At 40.1% G+C, this 26,164-nt stretch overlaps 1 protein-coding gene across 1 annotated transcript; it reads left to right on the top strand.

The window, feature by feature from the left end:
- Positions 1–907: 907 nt before the first annotated feature.
- On the top strand, positions 908–19,498 carry creld1.L (cysteine rich with EGF-like domains 1 L homeolog). Its single transcript, XM_018259129.2, has 11 exons — positions 908–1,151; positions 5,490–5,653; positions 7,540–7,622; positions 10,867–10,977; positions 11,762–11,853; positions 13,986–14,162; positions 14,310–14,405; positions 15,925–16,008; positions 16,652–16,747; positions 18,643–18,783; positions 18,967–19,498. The coding sequence occupies exons 2-11, from the start codon at positions 5,522–5,524 to the stop codon at positions 19,185–19,187; spliced, it is 1,233 nt and encodes a 410-aa protein (XP_018114618.1). The 5' UTR covers positions 908–1,151; positions 5,490–5,521; the 3' UTR covers positions 19,188–19,498.
- The last annotated feature ends 6,666 nt before the right edge of the window (positions 19,499–26,164 follow it).

The following is a 26,164-nucleotide window of genomic DNA, read 5'->3' as shown; positions in this document are numbered from 1 at the left end:
ATTTTTTGACCACACCCCTTTCTGTGGCCACACCCCCTAATTACCATGTTTGTTTTACAAAATTTGGCAGCTTATGAAAGTTTGAAAATATTTCTCCTTATCTAAACTGTGTTTTTGTGTCTCAAAATTGTTACAAAGTATCTTATTTGCACCTGTTAGCTGTTCTGGGCTCTCTGCTAAAAGCCAATTAAGTGAGAAACTTTGTTTCTTTTTCTGGCTGTTCAGTGCAGAGAAAAGAGGGACTTTCCAGTACAAATGAGGGACTGCGGTTGAGCTGTCAAAAGAGGGACTGTCCCTCCGAAAAAGGGACAGTTGGGAGGTATGGCAACTCCCATCAACCCACTTGCAGCTGAGGATTAATTGATTAGGGTGGTGCTGGGAGTTGTAGCTCAGCATCATCTGGAAGGTTGTGCGTTGCCCATGTCTGCCCTAGAGGCCCCTTTCTTGTAAAGATATGTATTGTTGGGGTGTGCTCTTAAAGGACGTATAAAGGCAAAAAAAAAAATAAACCTATCTTCCATATAGTTTAATTAATAAATGTATATAATTTTTATAAGAAACCTGACTGTATGCAGTGAAATTCTCCCTTCATTTACTGCTGTGGATAGGAATTGTCAGACGGTCCCTAACTGCTCTGCAGGGAAACAATCACAGACTGGACTCATTATTCCAGAGCCGCCTGAGCATTTCATAGTCTTCACTGGTAGGTGTAGCCACTGGTTTATTTTAGGTTCCAATATTTATATTTAATCAGAACCTTCCAGAAGGCTGGAGAGCGGAGACCAATAAAAGTGCATAGTCAGCAGCACTAGTCCAACCCTGTCATAGTCCCACCCACTTCCCCTCCCCACAGGACACATATGGTTAACAAATGACAAGTGCAAAGACCTCCTGTCAGTGATTGGAGGCGTGACGTCACTGCACATGTCCAGCTACCAGTGGCTGCTGGCGCCGCACCAATAGGAAAGGGCAAGAAACGTCACGTGGCGGCTGCTGTGCGCGGAGCATGCTGGGAGGCTGTGCAGCCAATAACCTAGGCGGTGTTATTATTAGGCTTGTGCAGTTCCGTTGGAATCGGGCTCATGCTTCAACCTTCCGTGAGCGGGCGGAAAGTGACACGTGGGCGGGCTCCAGTGGTGTGTGAAGAGAGGGTATGTAATGGGGCGCTGCTGGGGGATCCCGCGAATACAAGGTTTTGGCCCAATTGGTACTGAAAGACTTCGCTTGTCCTTATATAAACAACACATCTCCTTCTTCTTTACATCTGTATCTGAACTACAACTCCCAGAAGCCTTGCGTTGCCACTGACCCATATTTATGTATCTATCATCTGTCTGTCTGTCTATCTGTCTATCTACAGTACAATTTACGTTTTTCAGGGGACCAACCAGGGGAAAAAGATGTGAAATCCTGGAAGATGTAAAAAAAAGACACTCAGACACAAATGTATTAGTCATTTTTCAAAAAGGGAATATTGTATTAAACAGACGTATGTACAGCGTGTATATAGATATATATATATATTGTCACTATTTAGCATGCGCTTCTATGTATTCTAGGATCATATAACCGAGCAGAGGGCTGCAAGCTCTTCCTTTCCAGGTTTTGTTGAGCTGCAACTCCCATAAGTCCCCATTGCAGCTGAAGATTGTTTCATTAGGGTGGTGCTGGGAGTTGTAGCTCAGCATCATCTGGAAGCTTGTGTGTTGCCCATGTCTCCCCTAGAGGCCCCTTTCTCGTAAAGATATGTATTGTTGGGGTGTGCTCTTAAAGGACATGTAAAGGCAAAAAAATACTTTCTTTAATGAAAAAGAAACCTCTCCAATATACTTTTAATTAAAAAATGTGTACCATTTTTATAAGAAACCTGACTGTATGCAGTGAAATTCTCCCTTCATTTACTGCTGTGGATAGGAATTGTCAGATGGTCCCTAACTGCTGAGCAGGGAAACAATCATACTTATGAACAGCAGGGGGAGCCCCCGCCTTACTTCCCAGCCATGCAGAACTCAAGCAGCTTTGTGTGTTTCCCTGTAGAGCAGTCAGCGACTGTGTAGAGATTTGTATTGGATTTTATTTTTGCCTTTACATCCCCTTTACTGTTTCCAACTCCAGCTGCAGGGACAAAGATCATGGAGCAAGATTTAAACAGATAAACTGGGATTCTATTTGGAGGATTATTTTTCTGCAGCCACTGGTTCTGCAGAATTGGAGACAGTTTGTATTAAACAACACAAAAACTATAAAATCCACATTAGATTACATGACAACACAGGACCCAGTGCAGTCTGTATATTCTGTTTATTAATCAGTCTTGCTGTATCGGCTTCTGGCAGATATTATTTGACTTGTGCTGTTTTGATAATTTATGACGATCCCTAAGCAGCCCAGACCACACTGAGCATGTGCACAGTCTTGGTCTTGCAAAGATATATAACAAAGTTACAAGATAGTGACCCCCTGTAGCCAACTTTGAAAGCATAAATCATTTGTTTGATTAGGCTTGTGGTGCAGTAAGTTCATGTTTATATTTAGTATACAAAATACAGCATTTCTAGCATTATTCTATTTTAGACTTTACTTCTCCTTAAATATCTATTATTCATAATTGCTCAAGCCCAAGGCATTGATCTCTATCCCCTAGAGACAATAGAATGGCAGGCTCAGATGCTTCTCGGGCTCTTGTGTGTATCCCTCTGCTCCATGGTAGCTTCCATTCCCTGATTTCTGTATGGAATTAGAATATAGGAAGATTCTGAATTGTGTAGCCAAAAGGACAAGCTGTTTCATGCCATGTCCTGAGAACAACCTCTCCCCTCTATCAATGGTAGGTCCATTTCAAGTCCAACTTCACATAGTCTGCTTCTTCCCCTGCAGGACACAAAGGGTTAAATAAGGTGACCGACTCTGGATTTCTTTTGTTGCTAAAGTGGCTATACAATATACAGCATTTTATGGGTGCATACGGCACACATACAGATTACATACAAATTCGTATGAGTTATAATGAACATGTGACTGGCTCTTCTGTTTTGCTGGGTTTGGCAGAACTTGCCCATGTCATTTCATATGCTCTTATTTTCTCCATGCATTGAAATCTGTTTCTCGAAAGAGCAAAAATTTTGAAATCTGACATGGGGCTAGACATATTGTCAGTTTCCCAGCTGCCCCCAGTCATGTGACTTATGCTCTGATAAACTTCAGTCACTCTTTACTGCTGTTCTGCAAGTTGGTGTGATATCACCCCCTCCCTCCCCAAGCAGCCTAACAACAGACCAATAGGAAGGTAACCAGATAGAAACTCCCTAACACAAGATAACAAGTGCCTGGAAGGTCTAAGAACAGCACTCAATAGTAAAATCCAGGTCCCACTGAGACACATTCAGTTACATTGAGTAGGAGAAACAACAGCCTGCCAGAAAGCAGTTCCATCCTAAAGTGCTGGCTCTTTCTGAAAGCACATGACCAGGCAAAATGACCTGAGATGCACCTACACACCAATATAACAACTAGAAAAATACACTTGCTGGTTCAGGAATAAAATATATTATAGAGTGAATTATTTGCAGTGTAAACAGTGTCATTTAGAAACAAGATGTCAGAAGCACATTTTGTGTTGTCCATGGAAACTTAGGGCGACTTTCGGAAAATAATTCGCTCTGGCTGCCATCCCGCTGGCGATTTACGTTTTAGCCGGCGGGGAGGCAGTTTGGGGAGATTAGTCGCCCGAAGAAGACAAGATTTGTTGCCAGACGAAAAAATCTCCCTGAATCTGCCTGTTTGCCCTGACCCTAAGTCTACTAGAAAATCATGTAAACATTAAATTCCAATAGGCTGGTTTTTCTTCCAATAATGATTAATTATATCGTAGTTTGGGTCAAGTACAAGGTAACGTTTTATTATTAGAGAGACAAAGGAAAATATTTTTTAAAAATGTGGATTATTTGGATAAAAAAGAGAATGTGGGAGATGGCCTTTCCGTACTTCAGAGCTTTCTGGATAACGGGTTTCAGGATAACAGATCCCATACCTGTACTTTCATCTGCAACAAACTGTGTATAGTTTCATAAACCACTGACCCATACGGATTCAGTTTGCTGTATACTGGCTATATACTGCTGGATTTCACAGGTTTATCAATCTGCTGGCTTCCACTATATTGTTGAAATAGTCAGAACGGCAATGTAGGGAATGGTATTAAGTGGGGGTGGGTGGTCTATAATGTAAATTGGTAGTCCACACAATTATTATAATACAAATTAGCAAAAGCAATAAAAGTGTAGCCTTACAGAGCATTGTTTTTTTACATATAGTCTGTGACCCCCATTTGAAAACTGTAAAGAGTCAGAAAAAGAAGGCAAATCATTTAAAAACTATAAAAAAAAAATAAGACCAATTGAAATGTTCCTTAGAATTGGCCATTCAGTATAACTTACTAAAGGTAAACTTAAAGGGGTTGTTCACCTTTGAGTTAACTTTTAGTATGATGTAGAGAGGGATATTCTGAGACAATTTGCAGTTGGTTTTCATGTTTAATTATTTGTGGTTTTTGAGTTATTTATTTAGCATCTTCTTCAGCAGCTCTCCAGTTTGCAATGTCAGCAAACTGGTTGCGAGGGTCCAAATTACCCTAGCAGCCGTACATTGATTTATATGAGAGACTGGAATGAATAGGGGAGGGTCTGAATAGAAAGAGGAGTAATAAAAAGAGCATTTGTTTTTAAAGGGAGTCAGTGACCCCCATTTGAAAGCTGGAAAGAGTCAGAAGAAGAAGAAGGCAAATAATTTAAAAATTCTAAAAAATAAATAATGAAGACCAATTGAAAGGTTGCTTAGCATAAGCCATTCTATAACATACTAAAAGTTAACTTAAAGGTGAACCACCCCTTTAAATGGTCTGTTTGCATTCTTTAAGTAGACCACGTTGTCCAGGTCATTTTCTATCACTTGCTATTGAACTATACAGCGGAATCTCAATTTTACATTCCCTGATTTTAAGTTTCCCCTCATTTTACACTGTTGTTTTGTGGTCCCACCTAGATATTGTGCATTATACATCTCCCTGATTTTACGCCATTTTTTTCTGGTCCCCTGAAAAACGTAAAATGGGGTTTCTACTGTATTTGCATTGTTTTCCACCGCTGGGCATATGCATCACACACAGCATTACAATGCATTCCCTTTCACTACAGTCTGCTTCCTAATAAATACTTAAACAGCAGTGAGCTGGAGGCTTGTGACTCATGAGGCTCAGTGGGACTGAATAGGAATCAGCCTGCAATCAGGAGCTCCTGGAGAATAAAGTGCACACTCATGGGAAATGATGATGATGAAGGTTTACTAAATCAAGCCATTAGTAATGTTGTTATTGTAAAGCATCTGAAGGACAAGGAAGGTCCTGTATGAGGGAGGGGTTCAGCGGCTCTTTATTCTGGAGTCCTGCTAAAAGCAGCAGAAATACTGATCCTTCCCTAATGATGTTGTTTCAGGCTCTCTTTGTTCAGCAGAGAAGTGCTCAGTTATGGATACGTCACGCCGATTGTTTCTGACCGTCTATGGGATCCTGTGGCCTGTCCTGTTATTTGCACAGCCTGGTGTCTCAAAGCAGCAGCCCTGCCAAACCTGCCAGAATCTGGTCAACAATGTTATGAAGGTAAGAGTTTCTCCAGTGTCTGGACCCTAACCTGCCCCTCCCAACCTGCACCCTACCCTCTATTTATAGACCCCTACCCGCCCCACAGTAACATCACAAAAGCGGCGGGGTGCGGGTCTATAAATTTAGGAGCCAGAAGCCGGCAGCGCTAGGTCGCAGATTTTGCCGGCCGGAACTCACTCGACCCGCACATCACTACCTGGTATATCTTTTTATATAACTCTAGCATTATTTATATATATATATATATATATATATATAACGATTTGTCAGCAAGGATCCGCACACCAAAGTTTTCATTTAACCAAAGTGTTTTATTTCGTACATAGCTCCGACATATGGGCCCACGTGGGCCGAAACGTCGGAGCTATGTACGAAATAAAACACTTTGGTTAAATGAAAACTTTGGTGTGCGGATCCTTGCTGACAAATCGTTATATGAATCTTTTGGACCCTGCACCCACCAAGAGAGAACTAAGTCCGGTATATATATATATATATATATATATATATATATAGTGAAAAAGGATTGCGGCACTCACAGGGTTTTAGTGAAAAAACAAAAAATGTTTTATTATTAAGCCTCAACGTTTCGATCCCCCACAGGGATCTTCGTCAGGAGCAAAAACAAACAAACATTTTGCTCCTGACGAAGATCGTTGAACGTTGAGGCTTAATAATAAAACTTTTTTTTGTTTTTTCACTAAAACCCTGTGAGTGCCGCAATCCTTTTTCACTGCTTATTTCCCATGCTGGCACCCAGGTATTAATTATATATATATATATATATATATATATATATATATATATATATATATATATATATATATATATATATATATATATATATATATATATATATATATATATATATATATATATATATATATATTCGAATCTTAGATTATTAGAATAAGATTCTGATAAAACTTTTTTACTGCAAAAGTCCATAGAGTGCATCAGCATTTTGTAAACCATATCAGTCCAAATTTTTAAAAATGATTTTCTTTTTCTCTATAATAATAAAACAGGAGCTTGTACTTGATCCCAACTAAGATATATATATATATATTTATAGAAAATCATGTAAACATTAAATAAACTCAATAGGCTGGTTTTGCTTCCAAAAAGGATTAATTATATATATATATATATATATATATATATTCGAATCTTAGATTATTAGAATAAGATTCTGATAAAACTTTTTTACTGCAAAAGTCCATAGAGTGCATCAGCATTTTGTAAACCATATCAGTCCAAATTTTTAAAAATGATTTTCTTTTTCTCTATAATAATAAAACAGGAGTTTGTACTTGATCCCAACTAAGATATAATTAATCCTTATTGGAGGCAAAACCAGCCTATTGAGTTTATTTAATGTTTACATGATTTTCTAGTAGACCTAAGGTATGATGATCCAAATTACAGAAAGATCCATCATCTGGAAAACCCTAGGTCCCGAACATTCTGGATAAAAGGTCCTATACCTGTACAATAAATCTCAAAAAAGGAGAGATTTTTTTTTAAAAAAAACCAAAAAAAACAATAGTTGGTTTATTTTTTAACTAAAAAATGCAAGTTTTTAATGAAAACTACCCTTGAAAACTCGAATATTTCGAGAAAACAAACAACACGACCTTTAATGAATAACCTTATGAGTATACATTTAAACACTGTTCATGAAATGGTAGGGCTACAAACTGTCTCCCTGATAATGGATTACTAGAAACAGCATGGCACTGATTTGTGTTCTGTTACAGCGGGCAATATAGAATTATGCTACTGAGACTATTAATGGTACAGGTCTCCCTTAAACCGGACATGATACATTTAACCCCTAGTTTAATGTTGTGTTGGCATTAAAACATTTGTGTTTTCTTCAGGGTATAGAGAAGACGGCTGGACTCAACTTTGGAGGGGGAAACACAGCCTGGGAAGAGAAGAAGCTCTCAAAATATGAGATCAGGTAGTGCCCTGCTTTGCATACATATCCATTCTGTGCTTGTCCTCCCACTGATGTACTGGTGTTTATTAGAGGAGCAATAGTCATTGTAATGAGCCCAGTGTGATGCCAGCTCCTAAGGGCAGCATACATTACAGTTTATACAGTCCTATGAAAAAGTTTGGGAACCCCTCTCAGGCTGCATGATAATTTACTCCACTTTCAACAAAAAAAGACAACAGTGGTATGTCTTTCATTTCCAAGGAACATCTGAGTACTGGGGTGTTTTTCTGAACAAATATTTTTAGTGAAGCAGTATTTAGTTGTATGAAATTAAATCAAATGTGAAATACTGGCTGTGCAAAAATTTGTAATTTTACTAATTTGAATTCATGTAACTGCTCAATACTAATTACTGGCAACACCAGATTAGTTGTATTAGCCTGTTTAGCCTTGAAGTTAATAGGCAGGTGTGTCCAATCATGAGAAAAGGTATTTAAGGGGGCCAATTGCAAGTTGTGCTTCTGTTTGACTCTCCTCTGAAGAGTGACAACATGGGATCCTCAAAGCAACTCTCAAAATATTTGAAAACAAAGATTATTCAGTATCATGGTTTAGGGGAAGGCTACAAAAGCTTTCGGTTTCAACTGTAAGGAATGTAATGAGGAAATGGAAGGCCACAGGCACAGTTGCTGTAAAACCCAGGTCTGGCAGGCCAAGCAAAATACAGGAGCGGCATATTCGGAGGATTGTGAGAATGGTTACAGACAACCCAAAGATCACCTCCAAAGACCTGCAAGAACATCTTGCTGCAAATGGTTTATCTGTACATCGTTCTACAATTCAGCGCAATTTGCACCAAGTACTTTTGTATGGCAGGGGGATGAGAAAGAAGACAGTCGCTTGTTGTATGCAAAAGCTTATTTAGACAAAATGAGACAAAAATGTAGTTATTTGATCATAACAAAAAGCGCTTTGCATGATGGAAGAAGAACACGGCATTCCAAGAAACACCTGCTACCTACTGTCAAATTAGGTGGAGGTCCCATCATGCTATGGGGCTGTGTGGCTAGTTCAGGGACTGGGGCCCTTGTTAAAGTCGAGGGTCTGATGAAATCAACCAATATCAACAAATTCTTCAGGATAATGTTCAAGCATCAGTCACAAAGTTGAAGTTACACAGAGGTTGGACGTTCCAACAAGACAATGACCCTAAACACACTTGGAAATCTACAAAGACATTTATGCAGAGGGAGAAGTTCAATATTCTGGAATGGCCGTCACAGTCCCCTGACTTGAATATCATGGAAAATCTATGGGATGATTTGAAGCAGGCTGTCCATGCTCGGCAGCCATCAAATTTAACTGAACTGGAGAGATTTTGTATGGACGAATGGTCAAAAATACCACCATCCAGAATCCAGACACTCACCAAAGGCTATAGGAGACGTCTAGAGGCTCAACTAAGTATTGATGTAATACCTCTGTTGGGGTGCCCAAATTTATGCACCTGTCTAATTTTGGTATGATGCATATTGCGTATTTTCTGTTAATCCAATTAACGTTATGTCACTGCTGAAATACTACTGTTTCCATAAGGCAAGTTATATATTAAAAAGAAGTTGCTACTTTGAAAGCTCAGCCAATGATAAACAAAACTCCAAAGAATTAAGAGGGGTTCCCAAACTTTTTCCTATGACTGTATTTGGCATACAAGACACTAACTCTTGCTCCTTGTCTCTATAGTTGGCCATATATATATATAGGGAGATCCGCTCATTCGGCGACGTGGCCAAATCAATCGGATCACTGAGAAAAATATGGGTAGTTGGATCAAGGACCGCATCAACGCACCTCAATCTGGCTGGATTTTTAAACCCACAGATCAATATCTGTGCAATTTCCGACCAGATATTGATCGGGGAAGCCCATCAGAAGGCAGATGGGAATCGTACAGTCCTGTTCTGCCAGTTCAGTGTAAGCTCTGTACACAGTAGGGCTGCATCCCCCCCCTCTTTGCAGCCTGTGCTCTCAGCAAATTAAAAATGAGTTGTTCGTTCTATAGAGGAGAATCAGCTGGGAGAGACGGCAAGGTTAATTTTCACATTCTCCCAATTTGATAATGTATTTTTTTTTTTTTTTTTTTTTTAAATAAACGTAAAACTGAAATCGGTTTGGAAGTGGCAGAACACACTTCTCAGTACATGCCTTAATTGGGTAATGCACAAGGGGCTCTGTTGGGCACTTTTAAAGGAGCCAAAAAGGGAGGGCAGAACACTTGAAATCCTCCATTTTCCTCCTTGTGAATTATATGAAAGGTGCATCAGGTGCTTGCAATTCATTCTGATCGAGTGCAGTAAGTGGGGTTCTTGACTTCTGGGCTTCTTATAAAATGCAGAGGGTCAGTATGGCATTTGCCTTTATCTAGGTTTATATAAGATAAATCCATAGTAACACTTGGTTTTCTGATCAATGTGCTTCTCTGGTTGGGAATTGTAGTTGCTACATAGTGAGGAAGTTGTAGGTGCATCCAGCAGTTGCTTAACTGATTTCCATAATAAACACTGATGCTTTGCATGTAGCATGAAGGGTTTACAGATCCCAGGCTTGCAAATGTAAGAGGAGTCGCAGGAGTCCTTGCCCATTATAGGTACATTCGAAGTAATAGACATGGCAGTACAGTTGAGCAGGGGCCTACATAAACACTGACAGGTTTATGTGGGATAAAAGGTATAAACAATTATGGTGACCCTCTAAAAACCATATATTTTTGGTAAGTGCACATTCTGTCGAATCCAAAATGGTTAATTATGTCTTTCTACATAGCTGAACCCGACCGATCCACGCGTAAATCCGCGGGTCCCACATCACTACTCTGCAAGGCTACAAAGTTATAAGTTATTGCTACTTTTTATTACTAATTTTTATTCAGATCGTCTCCTGTTCATATTCCTGTGTTATTCAAATCAATGCATGGTTGCTAGGGTAATATAGACCCTAGCAACCAGATTGCTGAAATTGGAAACAGGAGAACTGCTGAATAAAAAGCCAAATAACTCAAAAAACACAAATAATAAAAAATTAAAACCAACTGCAAATTGTCTCAGAATATCATATACCTACATCATACTAAAAGTTAATTCAATGATGAAAAACCCCTTTAATGTGCACCACCCCTTTAAGTCCTTCCCATTTCTGTCCAGCATTGAGATGCCATTCACAGTGACATTAGCCTGCCTTGGTCATATACATGTTTTTCTTCCTCCAGTGAGACCCGACTTGTAGAGGTGACAGAAACTGCCTGTGACAAGTCTGATTTCGACTGTAACAAAATGCTGGAGCACAATGAGGAGCATCTGGAGACCTGGTGGTTTAAGAAGTAAGAACATTCTGTATAAAACATAGTGGGCTAAATGTAGGGTTCCCTTTATGTATACACTAAAACAGGGGTCTCCAACCTTTTTACCCATGAGCCACACTCAAGTATAAAATAATGTTGGTGAGCAACACAAGCATGCAAAAAGTTCTTGGGGCTTACAAATAAGGGCTGTGATTGGGTATTGGTAGCCCCTATTTGGACTTGCAGCCAACAGGAGGCTCTATTTGGCAGTATGCATGTTTTTTTATGCAACTAAAGCTTGCCTTTAAAGGACAAACAAACCCATAACATAAAAAACAGCTACCCTTTGTAGACACCCCCCCCCAGCCTAGGTGGTATCCAGGGCAAATGCCCCTAACATTTTACTTACCCCTCGGTGCAGAGCAACATGTTGTTCACGAGCTCCTATTTGGGGATCACTGAACTAGAACCTCAATTTTACATCCCATGATTTTCAGTTTTCCCTCATTTTACATTGTTGTTTTGAGGGCTCATCTATATATCTTATGCATAATACATTTTCTGGATTTCTTTTTCTAGTCCCCTAAAAATGTAAAATGGGGGTTCTACTGTATTAGAAAAGCTTTTCTATCCTGTTTGTGTCAATATGATTACGTATCAGAACGTTTTATTTCCCAATAGAATTGCATGACCATCTGTATACAGTATGTGCAGCCTATAAAACCTTCAGTTTGACTTATTAACCTTCAAGGTGATTCCCCAAAAATATAGGCTCTAATTAGGTTTTATTAGACCAACACTCTGTGCTTTCTCTGTATCCTAGACAGAAGGAACATCCGGACCTCTTCCAGTGGCTGTGTATGGACACACTGCGGCTCTGCTGTCCAAAAGGCAGATTTGGTTCTGATTGTCTCTGTGAGTATTTCATAGTACCCCCTGCTGGTCTGATACAGAAATAGAACATGCTTTGCACTTCATTCAGCACAATAAGTCATACCCACTCATTGGGGGCGGCTGATGAATGGGGTGCAGCTGCACGGTGAGCATGTTACCTGTTCCATAAAGTAATTGGCTCATATGAAAGTATAAATGTGAGTGCTGCTGTGTTGAGTGTGTACAATCCGCTCTGAGCCTCTACAAAAGACTGAGTGATTGGATCCTTGTTAAAGGAGAACTAAACCCTAGATATGAAATGCCATATTTTATATAATGACCTTATTTCACCAGCCTAAAGTTTCAGCTTGTCAATAGCAGCAATGATCCAGGACTTCAAACTTGTCACAGGGGGTCACCATCTTGAAAAGTGTCTGTGACACTCACATGCTCAGTGGGCTCTGAGCAGCTGTTGAGAAGCTAAGCTTAGGGGTCGTCACTAATTATCCAGCAGAAAATGAGGTTGGTCTGTAATATAAGCTGATTGCACTGGTTTATGTGCTGCCATGTCGTAATTATGTGTATTAATTACTAATCAGCCTTATATTTCTATTCTATGTGTACTGTATATTGTGAGTGGGTCCCTAAGCTCAGTAAGTGACAGCAGCACAGAGCATGTGCAGTGAATCAGCAGAAAAGAAGATGGGGAGCTACTGGGGCATCTTTGGAGACAGATCTTTACTGCTAAAGGGCTGTGGTTGCCTTGGGCTGGTACAGAAGCACAAAACATAATGTACAACATTTCTAGCTACTTCTTTAGTTAGTCTTTAGTTCTCTTTTTAAGTAGATTGTGTGAAGTGTATCAGTGAGTCTTGCCGGGAGCTCAGTGAGTGTTGTCTCTGGTGCTTGCCTGACATGTAACCAGCTCTGCTCTGCCCATGTTCTCATCACTGGTGCTTACTGCATAATAAGAGGTCAGGTGATTCATCCCCAACTTAGCTCAGGTAAACTTTTTCCAAATGATCTAAACTCCCTTTTTTTTTTCCTTTTCAAACCCCCTTTTTTTTTCCCTTTTCAAACCCCCAACCCAACACATGCTATCAGTCTTCATTTTATATTGTTCCCAGAACAGAAGGGAATGCAGAGGTCCAGTCCAACAATGAATGTCCTCCCAATAGTACTGGAAAACTAAAGTCACAGTCCATTAGGGCAAGGACACAGTTAGCGGATTGTGCACTTTCCTCTGGCTGCATTTTTTTTTATACAAGGAAAGCAGATCCACTTTCAAAGTTTACTCCCCATAGCTCCATTGACTGGCCTACTGTTGGCCTGTGTGGATCTACATAAAGGGATATTGGCATGGAAATATACAGGTATAGGACCTGTTATCCAGAATTTGGATCTTCATATCTTAAGTCTACTAGATAAACATTAAATAAGCCCAATAGGCTGGTTTAGCTTCCAATAAGGATTAATTATATCTCAGTTGGGATCAAGTACAAGGTAGTGTTAGTATATATTTTTATATACCAAATATTTGTAGAGTAGAAACAGTGCAAAGCTCTAGCAATTGACCTAACTGTTTCTGTCCGCTTGTAAGATATGACCTACACAGCAGCCCTGCTAAAGGAACAGTAACGCCAAAAAATAAAAATGTGTTTTAAAGTAATAAAAATAACTTACTGTTGCCCCGCACTGGTAAAACTGGCATGTTTGCTTCAGAAACACTACTATGGTTCATATAAACAAGCTGCTGTGTAGCAATGGTGGAAATTGAAAAAAGTCTATATGGCACAGGTTAAATAGTGGATAACAGATAACACCATTATGTTCTACAGAGCTTATCTGCTGTGTAACCTGAGCCTTTTCTCCTTTGAATGGCTGCCCCCATTGCAACAATACTACAATAGTAGTGTTTCTGAAGCAAACACACCAGTTTAACCAGTGCAGGGCAACACTGCATTATATTTTCATTACTTCAAAACACTGTTACTGTTCTTTTAAGACATGATACCTGTATCACCTAGATGCTCTGTATTTACTTCTCAGTCTGTCGCCCTTCAGCTTCATGTTATTTGCTGGATACAAGCAGTTTGGAGCAATATAACTGTGTGACTGATAGCCAAGTGAGGTGGCTACTGGCTGGTAATGCTGACATTATTTTCCTATTACAGCTTGCCCCGGGGGGACAGAGAAACCATGCAGTGGATATGGGGAATGCAACGGTGATGGAACCAGATTTGGCACTGGGATGTGCGACTGTTACCCTAGCTACGGTGGCCCAGTCTGCATGGATTGTGCAGTTGGCTATTATGAAGCAGCCCGTAATGAGAGCCACCTGGTATGTTCTGGTATGTAACGGGCCGATAATGGAAATAAAGGAATTGTATTGTTTGTCCATAATGTGATTGTTTTATCTCCCCCCCCCAAACTCCTACATAAATAAAACACTTGTCCTTCTTTGATATCTCCTAACTGCTGTGTATTTTCTTTTGCAGAATGTTACAGAGCTTGTAGCAAGTGCTTTGGGCCAGGGGAAGATCAGTGTGTACTGTGCAAGAAGGGCTGGCTGCTGCATGATAGGAAGTGCATTGGTAAGTCACCGGGACCAGCACTGCAAGGAAGCTGGGCCTGTTATTCTGAAAAATAATTTCCCTTTTTAATGAAGAAATTGACTTGTACCCCAACATGTCTGTCTGCTGGTTTCATAGGCATTAGGGCTCATTAATGATGACAAAGCTTAGGGCAGGTTACAAACATCAAAATTATCATTAAGGGTGCTCTGTACTTTACACCCGGCTTTGATTGGACTTTCAAACTGGATGTCCAGTCTGTTTTAAAACTTATTTGCACATCTGGAAAGCTCAGAATAAACTTGTTTTGAACTGCTATTGCCACATAGAGCTTATCAAGTGTCACAACATTGCATTCTAGTTATTCTGTGCTGGGGAAAAAGAACAATAACACCTACCTCCTGACATTCCAGATCCACCCAACTCACATTTCATGTCCTAGATCCCTTCTACTTTAGAATAGGGATGCACCGAATCCAGGATTCTGTTTGGGATTTGGCCTTTTTCAGCAGGATTTGGATGTGGCCAAATCCTTGTGCCCGGCCGAACTGAATCCTAATTTGCACACGCAAATTAGGATTCGGTGCATCCCTTCTTTAGAATAAAACAAGCCATTGGATCACTTAAAACCCCAACTATACATTCCGCAGGAATGGTTCTGATTGCAAGGCCTTTTATACCGTTGCACACTTTTTTTGTGGTCCCACTAATATATAGAGGCATATTTATTAAAGGTCGAATTTATCTGAGGTTTTTAAAACTTTATTAAATTCGAATATACTCTAAATTCGACTGGGGGGTTATTTATATATAAAAAAAAATCGAATATCTAAAACTCGGACAAATTTTACAGACTGGGAAACTCGAATCAAATTCAACTAAACTCGATTCAGGAAGGCTACTAATGTCCAAATTGGTACCTGGATGTCTCCCATTGACTTATACATGAACTCGGCAGATTTTAGGTAGCAAATTTGAGTTCTTAAAGGGCCAGAGTATGATAAATCTCGAATTTCGAATTAAAACTCGAATTGAGTTTGGATCATTCACAATTCGAATTTGAGAGTTTTGACCATAAAAAAATTTAATTCAACCCTTCATAAATCTGCCCCATGATGTACAATAATTTATTTCCCTCATTTGACATCTTTTCTGGATTTTACATCAGGATTCTACTGTATATAGCAACTTACTCCGCTCAATAAAATCTAATAAACGAATGGATCCGTAGGACTGGAGGGACCAGCTGGATCTGTCCAGATCTTCCAACCCAATTGTAAAATAAATTTCATAGTAAAAATTTATTTGGAAGAAATTGAAATAAAATAAAAAAAATTGCAATTGCACCATTGCTACTTTTGATTTGTACACCCCTAAACTTGTGCCATTTACATGTAACCTGTATCACATACTAATATACCTAGGCCTGTACCCCATACAGTGAGCTGCAGTGCAGTTTTTCTGCATTATGTGACCTCTGCGAGAGTAATGCAGCACCTACATCAACTAAAATCTTACTCACTCGACTTTCTGCTTTTAGATATTGATGAATGTGGTACTGAAAAGGATCATTGCAAGTCCAACCAGTTCTGCTTCAATACAGAAGGATCCTACGAATGTCGAGGTGAGTAGTTATAATGGTATCCGGGTAGTTGTGATAGCAGTAAAATTTGCTCCTTTATAGTCAATCTGACTATTATAATAGAAGAAAAGTGTTAAAGGATGATGTTTCTGTTGGGTTTCCAGACCGCTTTAATGGAGAAGGAAAGGTAGTCCTCTGTCAAACGAAACCCCACATTTCTTTCCTTCTATTGTGTACTCATGGGCTTCTGTATCAGACTTCCTGTTTTCATCTTAAACCTCCAGGGCTAGGGTTTGAGCATGCTCAGTTTGCTCTTCTTGCCCTGTCCCCCTCCATTCTTCCCCCAGAGCTATGAGTGAGCAGGGAGAGACTCAGGTAGGAAGTGATGTTACAGCAAGCTAATATGGCATCTGCTATCCTAAACAAACAGAGTCAGTGTCTAGAGTTGTTTACTCAGGTATGGGAAAGCATTCTAAAGAATATAAATGGCATTCTAGCTTGCACTGCTGTGGCTAATCTATTGGCAATAAACTGCCTTGGGGGCTTTCCTTCTTCTTTAAATGTATGATCCATCTTTCCTCCAAATGATCATATTTCCAACATCGCAGTCTCTATGGCTCATAGTTCTGTCTATGCATTAGGGGCACTAAAATGGGTAAGAACCTATTGTTCTTTTTATTTTCAGAATGTGACAAGTCCTGCATTGGTTGCATGGGAAGTGGACCAGCTCGCTGTAAGAAATGCAACAAAGGCTACTACAGGGATGGAGTCAAGTGTCTGGGTAAGTGTAAATCATCTTTGCTGCCCTCTTTGTAAGAATTGAGTGATTTATTACTAGGGGCATACATAGTTCTTATTATTATTGTTTTATATAGCGCCAACATATTCTACAGCTCTGCATAATGAACTGGGTAGAGCAAAACCAGTGTGAGGCATGAAGTCAGAAGGACCAGCTAGTGAGAGTTTATAGTCTAGGAAGGAAGTGATACTTTTATTTTTCCTTTTTAAAAGGAGTCCAGATTTACTCCTGCAGCCCTGCTGTGATTCAACGGCTTGGGAAAGCCATGGTGAAGCCCTTTAGGAGTTGTTAAAGGGATTCTGTCATGATATTTATGGTGTAGTTTCTATTTCTAAATTACACTGTTTACACTGCAAATATTTCACTCTACCGTGTAAAATGTCATTCCTAACCCAACAAGTGTATTTTCTTTTTAGTTGTAATGTTGGTGTGTTGGTGCATTCAAGGTCATTTTGCCTGGTCATGTACTTTCAGAAAGAGCCAGTGCTGCACTATAGAACTGCTTTCTGGCAACCTGTTGTTTCTCCTACTCAATGTAACTGAAGAAGTCACAGTGGGACAAGGATTTTTACTATTGAGTGCTGTTCTTAGATCTACCAGGCAGCTGTAATCTTGTGTCAGGAAGCTGGTTACCTTCCCATTGTTCTGCTGATGGGTTGCTGGTGGGAAAGGGAGGGGGTGATATCACTACTACTTGCAGTAAAAAGTGACTGAAATTTATCAGAGCACAAGTCACATGACTGGGGGCACCTGGGAAACTCACAATATGTCTAGTGCCATGTCAGATTTCAAAATTACAAAAAAAAAATACATTTCCTCTTTTGAAAAACTGATTACAGTGCAGACGTCTGCTGTAGCAGCACTATTAACTGATGCATTTTGAAAAAAACATGTTTTCCCTCCACAGTATCCTTTTAAAATGGATATTTGAAGAAGAGCTAAAAGCGTAAGGGAGGAAAGGCCTGTTCAGAGGCCAGATGCTCAGACTGCAGAACATAAGAGTAAAGATGCCCATACGCGGGCCCCAAAATATGCTCTGGCATTCCAAGTACACAGAGGCTCACTCAGTAGTGACTATAGGCCTGCATGGGCAGAGAAATTGGCCTGTGTATGGTGCTATCCCAACTTTAATTAGGCAAATATTGATTGGGTAGGTTTTAAAATCACAAGGGTTGAAACTGCATTGCTGTGCTTATGTGGTCTTCTCCCTACAGATCTGGGCCTGTGTATGGGGCCCCTTCCAACTGAAACATGGCTGGAAACCAGCTGTTTAGGGTATTTTTAAATATCCTGACAAGCAAATACTGTAAGTGTGTTTGTGGTCCTCTCTCATTGGGTCTCCCTTAGGGTTGCCACCTTTTCCCAAAAAAAATTCCGGCTGGTGGGGGGCGGGTACAAAAAGGGGGTGTGGCGTGATGTCAAAGGGGTGGTGTTATGCCGCAAAGGGGCGGGGCCACGGTGCGGCCAGGACAAGAACCGAAGGACAAGGTAAGTTTTACAAGGGATTGGGGGCTGGTCGAGGGGGTCTTTTTAAGGGTATTACAAATTTACCGGCCGCTACATTGCCGGTAAATTTTTAATTCCGGCCCCTGCCTTGGCAGGTGTTTTACCGGCTAGGCCCAACCTACAGCAATTTGGTGGTTGCAGGATAAGGCTCTGCAATTACAGCCTATTATTTTTCCTTGCAGAGCTGTTGCTGCCTTCTTATTTCAGGCATTAGGGCAGGGGTTCATTGATTTGACTCCCAACAAAAGTTAGTCTTGGTCTTGCATTGGTTTGTGTGATAAGAATGTCGTTTTCTCTAGAAGCCAATTATCAGTACATATAAATATACCACTGCTGTAACCCTTATTGTTTCTCTGCACTGCCCCCAACAGATGTGGACGAGTGTGACAATGAGTTGCCCAAATGCAAAGGCTCACATGAAGAATGTGTGAACACTGAAGGGAGCTTCACTTGTGTTTGTGAGAAAGATCACTCCAGGATTGATGGAATGTGCAGACCGGACAGTTATGACAGTAAGTTGGCCAGTTCTACCTTTCCCAGTCCCAGTTCTACCTTTCCCAGTTCTACCTTTCCCAGTTCTACCTTTCCCAGTTCTACCTTTCCCAGTTCTACCTTTCCCAGTTCCATTCTTCTCAAAACCCATATTTCCCAGTATTGTGTACATCTGTATTTATTTATTTTCCCTGTGTGTGCAGAGAATGCAGAGAAGGGCCTGTTTGAGGACATTACAGACGATGAGGTGGTGGTCTTGCAGCAGATGTTTTTTGGGGTGGTGATTTGCGCCTTGGCGACCCTGGCGGCTAAAGGGGACATGGTCTTCACTGCTATCTTTATCGGCGCTCTGGCAGCAATGGGCGGATACTGGTTTTCGGAAAAAGGCGACCGAGTACTTGAAAGCTTTATGAAGGGGAGATAGCTTCCCTTTTGGATGGCGCACGCAAGTTTTTGCCATTGTTGTAAAACTTCAAGGCCCCAGTGGAAACTGATTCTTCCTCATAATTTCAGGGAAAAACTTCCAAGCAGGGTGGAGTGTTTTTATTCTGCAAAACTGAGCAATCTGTATCTCAAGCTAAAACCCTCTTGCGCTCCACTTGCTACTCCAGAAGCACAGATGGTGGGAAATAAAGGGATTTTAATGTGGATGAAAATTGTGTCCCAAACTTTCACCATTTTTATAATTTGACCCATTCGACATTGGTGGTGACTCTTCACGGTGGCAGCAGATGAGCAACATTATGCGAATATGTAATGTGGAAGCAATCAAAGTCAAATGTTTACTGTTTCACCAGATATTGGCTGAGGATTACTCCAGCTATTTGCATTGCATCAAATCCAGCAGCAAGAGTGGATAAGCTGATATACTTGCTGTTCTAGTACGGAGAGTGCTGAGTGCAGCTCACATTAATAGCCACAGGGTGGTGCAGAACAGATTTGTTCCAAACCACTTTACAACAGAGAGAGGCTGTAATGCAACTCGTAGTGGATAGTTCTCCTTGCTGCTGGACTGAGGGGGTCTTAGAGGAACGAGAGTGATACAAAAATGTGGAACCCAGCGGCAATCAAGACTTCTGTTATTGAGCCATACCCTTGAAAAGCTTGGAATCTGCCTTGGGGTGTGATGGACGTAAGGATTATCATGGGTATTTCCCATTTATATGGACTTGAACTTGCACTATTGTGTTGTTGGCCTGTAACTATGGAAGCTTGGGCCCTTTAGCTACTATTAATAATTTAAGCCAACTTGAACTTGATAAACAATATAGGGAACGTCAACTTCAAATAGCTGATGTGGAAAACATAATAATGTGTCCATCGGAGAAGATCAGCCCCTTGCCCTGTGCAGTCTTTAAGTGTGTTTATTTTTAAGTATCTGGCTCATCTGCTGCATCCGAACCAATATTTAAACAGAAGAGGTCGTTCTGCAGGTTGTTTCCGATATCTGGCCGCTTAAAGGAACAGTTCAATGTAAAAATAAAAACTGGGTAAATAGATAAATAGGCTGTGCAAAATAAAAAAATGTTTCTAATATAGTTAAGGTGGCCATACACGGGCCGATAAAAGTTGCAGACAGACCGAGTCGGCAGTTTATTAGCCCGTGTATGGGGGCCCCGACGGGCTTCCCCGATCGGCCAGATCTCGATCAGATGGGACTAAAAATCCTGTCGGATTGCGGCCGCATCTGTTCGTTGATGCGGTCCCGCGATCAAGGTGGGCATATCGGAGAGAGAGACGCTCGTTTGGCGACATTGCCAAACGAGTGGATCTCTCCGTGTATGGCCACCTTTAGTTGGCCAAAAATGTAATATATAAAGGCTGGAGTGACTGGATGTGTAACATAATAGCCAGAACACTACTTCCTGCTTTTCAGCTCTCTAACTGTGCTAGTCAGCTATTTTAAGGGCGCCCAAATGGAACTTACTGTAACTGTTCAGTGAGTTTGCAATTGATCCTCAGCATTCAGCTCAGATGCAAAATCAATAGTTATGGTCCATGTGCCTCCCCTCAAGTCATCAGTGGAAACCAAGAGAGCTGAAAAGCAGGAAGTAGTGTTCTGTTATGTTAGACATCCAGTCACTCCAGCCTTTATACATTACGTTTTTGGCTAACTAACTATATTAGAAATATTATTTATTTTGCACAGCCTATTTATTTACCCAATTTTTATTTTTACACTGAACTGTTCCTTTAAAGGGCAAATAAACATCCAAACAAACTTCTGATGGATGCAGATTACTCTGTGTAATGATACATATTTACCTTTACTTGCCCTTTAAAGATCAGATTTTAGAGCAATTATTTTATATATATATATATATATATATGTGTGTGTGTGTGTATGTGTATATATATATATATATATATATATATATATGAATGATAATATATTTAACAATGGAATTACAGCGTTGCAGTCGATTTCGCTTTACTGTTAGCATGGGCTGTAACGCTCATTGGTAGCTGAACTACATATCTCATGATCCATTGGTTTGTGATGGAATGGAATGCTGGGAATCTGAGTTCTTAAATGATAGTGTATGTGCTGCATGTCCCTCACTGGCTTTATTTACAGACTTCACAATAAGCTAAATATTATGGAAGGAAAGTCACTTGAGCTACTGTGCTCACTTTATGTAATAATGCTGTTATTTATTATTTAATCTCTTCAATGATTTGTAGATCCCTTCTCTAAAATACAGCCAGCCCTCTTGTTTGTGTTTATTAAAAGAATACCGTACTAATATAGTGCGCTTCTATTGAGGACTTCTACTACTGCAAGTGACAAAGCTATTAAACAGCAATAGGCTGAAACTCTTGCCAGAAGTGTTGTGCAGTTGCTCTACAACGCATCTGTTAGAGACGCAAATCACAAGGCAATACAGGTATCGATTCTGTTATAAGGAATGCTCGGGACATGGGGTTTTCTGGATACGAGATCTTTCTGTAATTAAAGGGCACAGCCAAAATCAAACACATATTAACAATCTGACCAGTACAAGCTAAACACGTTTAATCAAACTACATTTATAGTTTTTTGAAAAAAAACTGCAGGTTTTAAAAAATCCCTTATTTTGTCAAATGGGTTCTTTCACTGAGGGAGGCCATACTGTGACTATAACAGAGACTCTAATATGCAAATTTCAGGAGCATGCTCAGATTGTAACACTGCTTTGAGTATTCTACCCAGAATGCCTTGTTTAAGTAAACTCCTCCACTAGAAGTATCAGGAGATTTCCCTATCTTGTCCCCTGCTGGTAAAGTCATTATGCAAATGAAGGGCACACAGTAACTTCCAGCAGGTGGCAGCACTACTGAACAGCAGCTAACACTCAGGTTTGGCTGATTTGAAAATAGCTTAGAAGGGTTGAAAAGCAAGCAAGGAATTTCAACTGAGCATGTGCGAAATTTCAGAGCTACAGTTGGCTGGGAAGATATAGGTAGGAGGAGCCAGTGAAATCCAAGATGGCTGCCTCAGCTAGAACTGCAGGGGAGATCTTGCAGAAGGAATAGTGAGCTGATCATTTACGTTATACAAACAATTCTAACTGTTTTAAAAATCAGATTTCTTGAACGTTCACACAGTGGGGGCCATTTTCAACACTGGGCAAATTTGCCCATGGGCAGTAACCCATGGCGACCAATCAGATTGCTGAATTCATTGTTCTACTTGCAGCTGGCTTCAAAAAGCTAAGCACTGATTGGTTGCTATAGGTTACTGCCCATGGGCAAATTTGCTCAGTGTTGATAAATGAGCCCCTGTGTATTTACTTAGTAAATAATAAGTGATGATTAGTGCCCTTTAAGTCTACTAAAAACCATTTAGCCATTAATAAACCCAATGGGATTGTTTTGCCACCAGTATGGATTATTATTATAGTTACCATCAAGTACACAATTCATATTTATCCTTTAGAGCCACGTATCGAAATTTTTATTCTAAATTTATTTTCTATTCAAATCAATACAGAGTCATCGTTTTGTCTCAGAATTTCTCAGTAGTACGGGATTGTGTTGCTTCGGAGGGGAGTCCCGTTTCTGCTCCGTGAACAGATGCAGTTGTTCCAGGCAAAATGCAGGAACCTCAGGGGCATCCAACCTTCCAACAACCTCCATCATTTTGTCTGGGTGCTGCAGCTGATTTAACATCCCTTATGTACAGGTTTGGGATTTATTGTATGGAAACTAGATAGCCACTATTTTAGGATTCAGCCGAATCCTTTGTGAAAGATTCGGCTGAATCCAAACCCTAATTTGCATATGTAAATTAGGGAGGAAAGAGACTCTCGTTTGCAACATTTGGTTAAGAAATTTTTGGATCAGGTTCGTCTGAATCTGAATCCTGCTGAAAAAGGCTGAATCTTTGTCAAATCCCGAACCATATTGTTTTGATTTGGTGCATCCCTAATGGAAACAGACCACTCCAAATTATGACTCTTTTTTGATGGGTTTCCTTTTTTTTTCTATGTCCTGATAAAACGGTCCCTTGTACTTGTTGGTAACTAAGCTGCACAAATCCAGGTTGCTTATCAAACAATCCTGTTGCAGCCATCTGAAAATATGATTTCCTAATAAAAGAAATGTGTGGGGTTTTTGCTCTAACTTCATTGTCTGTGCAACATCGCAAGACTTACCTTTTCTCACAAAATTAATTTTGTGACAGCAGTCATGTAGGGTGACTGAGCTGCAGCTCCTCTTTGGCCCGGGCACCATACACTGAATTATTTACATTTTTATCCATGCCACATGGATAATGGTTGGGATTGTCATGCCACCATGCATATACATTGTACAAAAAAAAATTAATATCCATGACAACCATCCGAATTAAAATTTCGATTTTTCCTGAACGTGAAAAATGTCAGTGAGTTAATCGCCGGTGAAAGTCTGTTTTTCGTGGAACCGTCAACCTTGCATATACCTTGTGATTTTACTTTTTTTCTTGTGGTCTAGACCGTTGATTAATGTGCACCTTAGTTTCGTATGGTATACTCTGATTTACAGAAAGGCCCCCTTATCCAAAAATCCCTCAGATCTCGAGCATTACAGATAATTGATCCTATACCTTTAACAAATGTATATAACTATTGTTATGCAATATAGTATGTCCATTGAGCATGCTGAGTTGACCAAGCTGTCCAAAATTCTGTTCTGGACAGAAGCTGTTGACCAAGTCAAAACTCCCAGCTTTGGCTCCGAAATGGGGGAATTATGGCTAAAATGAAAAAATATAATATAAGCTTCATCTCAATAAAATAAGAAACTTCTTAAAATATTAACAATTAAAAATTCTGTCCTGTTTCTGAAATAACTCTTTACTATTCTATCTTTGTCTCTTCATCATTGTCTCTTCATGCAGGAGTTGGAATCAGATTAGATCTAATGCAGCCATTGTTGGTGCTTCTTTTCCTAAAATATATATTGGAGCTCTTTCTTTCAAAAGAACCAAAAATACCAAAACCAAAAAATACTCTCTCTACAAGCAGGGTTTGTGCAAGAGTTATTTTGTTTGATTTGTTGTTTGTGCTGGAGTCCGTTATATGATTTGGCTATTAACCAAATCAGTTAATAGAGCTACTCCAGCAGAATTCTGCACTGAATCCATTTCTCAAAAGAGCAAACAGATTTTTTTATATTCAATTTTTAAATTTGACATGGGGCTAGACATTTTGTCAATTTGCCAGCTGCCCCTGGTCATTTGACTTATACCTGCACTTTAGGATGGAACTACTTTCTGACAGGCCGTTATTTCTCCTACTTAATGTAACTGAATGTGTCTCAGTGGGACATGGGTTTTGAGTGCTGTTCTTAGATCTACCAGGCAGCTGTTATCTTGTGTCAGGGAGCTGTTATCTCGTTACCGTCCCATTGTTCTGTTGTTAGGCTGCTGGGGGGGGGTGATATCACTCCAACTTGCAGTAAAGAGTGATTAAAGTTTATCAGAGTACAAGTCACATGACTGAGGCAGCTGGGAAACTGACAATATGTCTAGCCCCATGTCTAGGGTTGCCACCAGGCCGGTATTTTACCGGCCTAGCCGGTAAAACACCTGCCAGGGCCGGTATTACAAATTTACCGGCAATGTAGCTGCCGGTAATTTGTAATACCATTTACAAAATCCCCTGCCTGCCAATGAAAACTTAAATTTTCGTCAGCTTTGGGCGGTGGCCCCGCCCCTTTTGTGACGCTACTCCCCGTGGTTCCGCCCATTTTGTTGCGCCCCCTCCTCGACCCGCCCCTTTTTGCATCACGCTCCGCCCATTTATTTTCGGCCCCCACCAGTGGCCGGTGATTTTGTTTTTTTAAAAGGTGGCAACCTTACCCATGTCAGATTTAAAAATTGAATATAACAAAATCTGTTTGCTCTGTAGAAAAATGGATTTCAGTGCAGAATTCTGCTGGAGCATTAACTGATGCGTTTTGAAAAAAACATGTTTTCTCATGATAGTATCCCTTTAAGGCTAATTCCACAATGGGTTGTTCCTTGGCCTGTATATAAGCTTGAGTATATATATTGCAGCTCCTGGCCAGATGCAGCGGCTCCGGGTGCAGACACAGAAGACGGGTGTGAGTGTAGGGGCTACACCCAGAGTGACATTAGCGTAATACATCTGCCAGGAATGGGAGCCCCTCTATCAGATCTACTAGCCATCAAAATCTGAACCTGACTTCTGCATTAAGAGATAATAAAAAAGAGACATTGCTGAGAGGTAAGTAATGAAGTGTTACTGGAATGTTTTAGAAACTGGACAGAATTTAAACTCTATTATATTTAAAAAAAAAACAAAACATTTTTTTAAGAGATGAAGCCTATACATGTTCATTTTTGTGATATTTCCACTTTAAGGGAAGTTGGGAACTGAAACTGAGCAACAGCTTGAGCTTTCCAAACACTTCAACTGCCAGCATGCCCAGCTGCTTTAGGTGACAGTTGGAAATAGATTCCTAAATTGGGTAGATGAAAACATTTTTTTTCTTCATATGCTTTTACCCATAGCTGTTATGTGGTTATTGCACTCATTAAGAGGGTGGGGACAGCATTACTAGCTCTGTGCATGCTGGGAAACTATATTGCCCTTTGATAAAACTATAAAAATACATACTGTAACCAGAACTGTAGATTGTCTTTATTTATTGGTCTCAGGAGAATAAAAATGTTTAAACTTGATCCAAAATTAAGTTGTTTTTTTTGAGGTGTGGGAGAAACAGAGAAAAGATATGAGTTCTTAAAATTCATTTCACGCATTAGCGCTCTAGAATGAACCTGACTAGCAACGGGACCTCATGCATTTTCAGACATATTGGTCCAAAATGCATCTAAGCTCGTTTGTGGTCCTGTCCTTTTACTTTTTACTGCTACTTATTCCAGTTCTGTTGATCAAAAACCAAGATGGCCAC

Source organism: Xenopus laevis, chromosome 4L (genome assembly GCF_017654675.1).
Source record: "Xenopus laevis strain J_2021 chromosome 4L, Xenopus_laevis_v10.1, whole genome shotgun sequence".
Lineage (NCBI taxonomy): Eukaryota > Metazoa > Chordata > Amphibia > Anura > Pipidae > Xenopus > Xenopus laevis.
This window is presented reverse-complemented; position numbering and strand designations above follow the sequence as displayed.

Coding starts and splice junctions, on each gene's coding strand:
- creld1.L (XM_018259129.2), top strand. CDS start 5,522: ATGGATACGTCACGCCGATTGTTTCTGACCGTCTATGGGATCCTGTGG. Junction 16,009..16,651: donor AGGATCCTACGAATGTCGAG/GTGAGTAGTTAT, acceptor TTTTATTTTCAG/AATGTGACAAGTCCTGCATT. Junction 18,784..18,966: donor CAGACCGGACAGTTATGACA/GTAAGTTGGCCA, acceptor CTGTGTGTGCAG/AGAATGCAGAGAAGGGCCTG.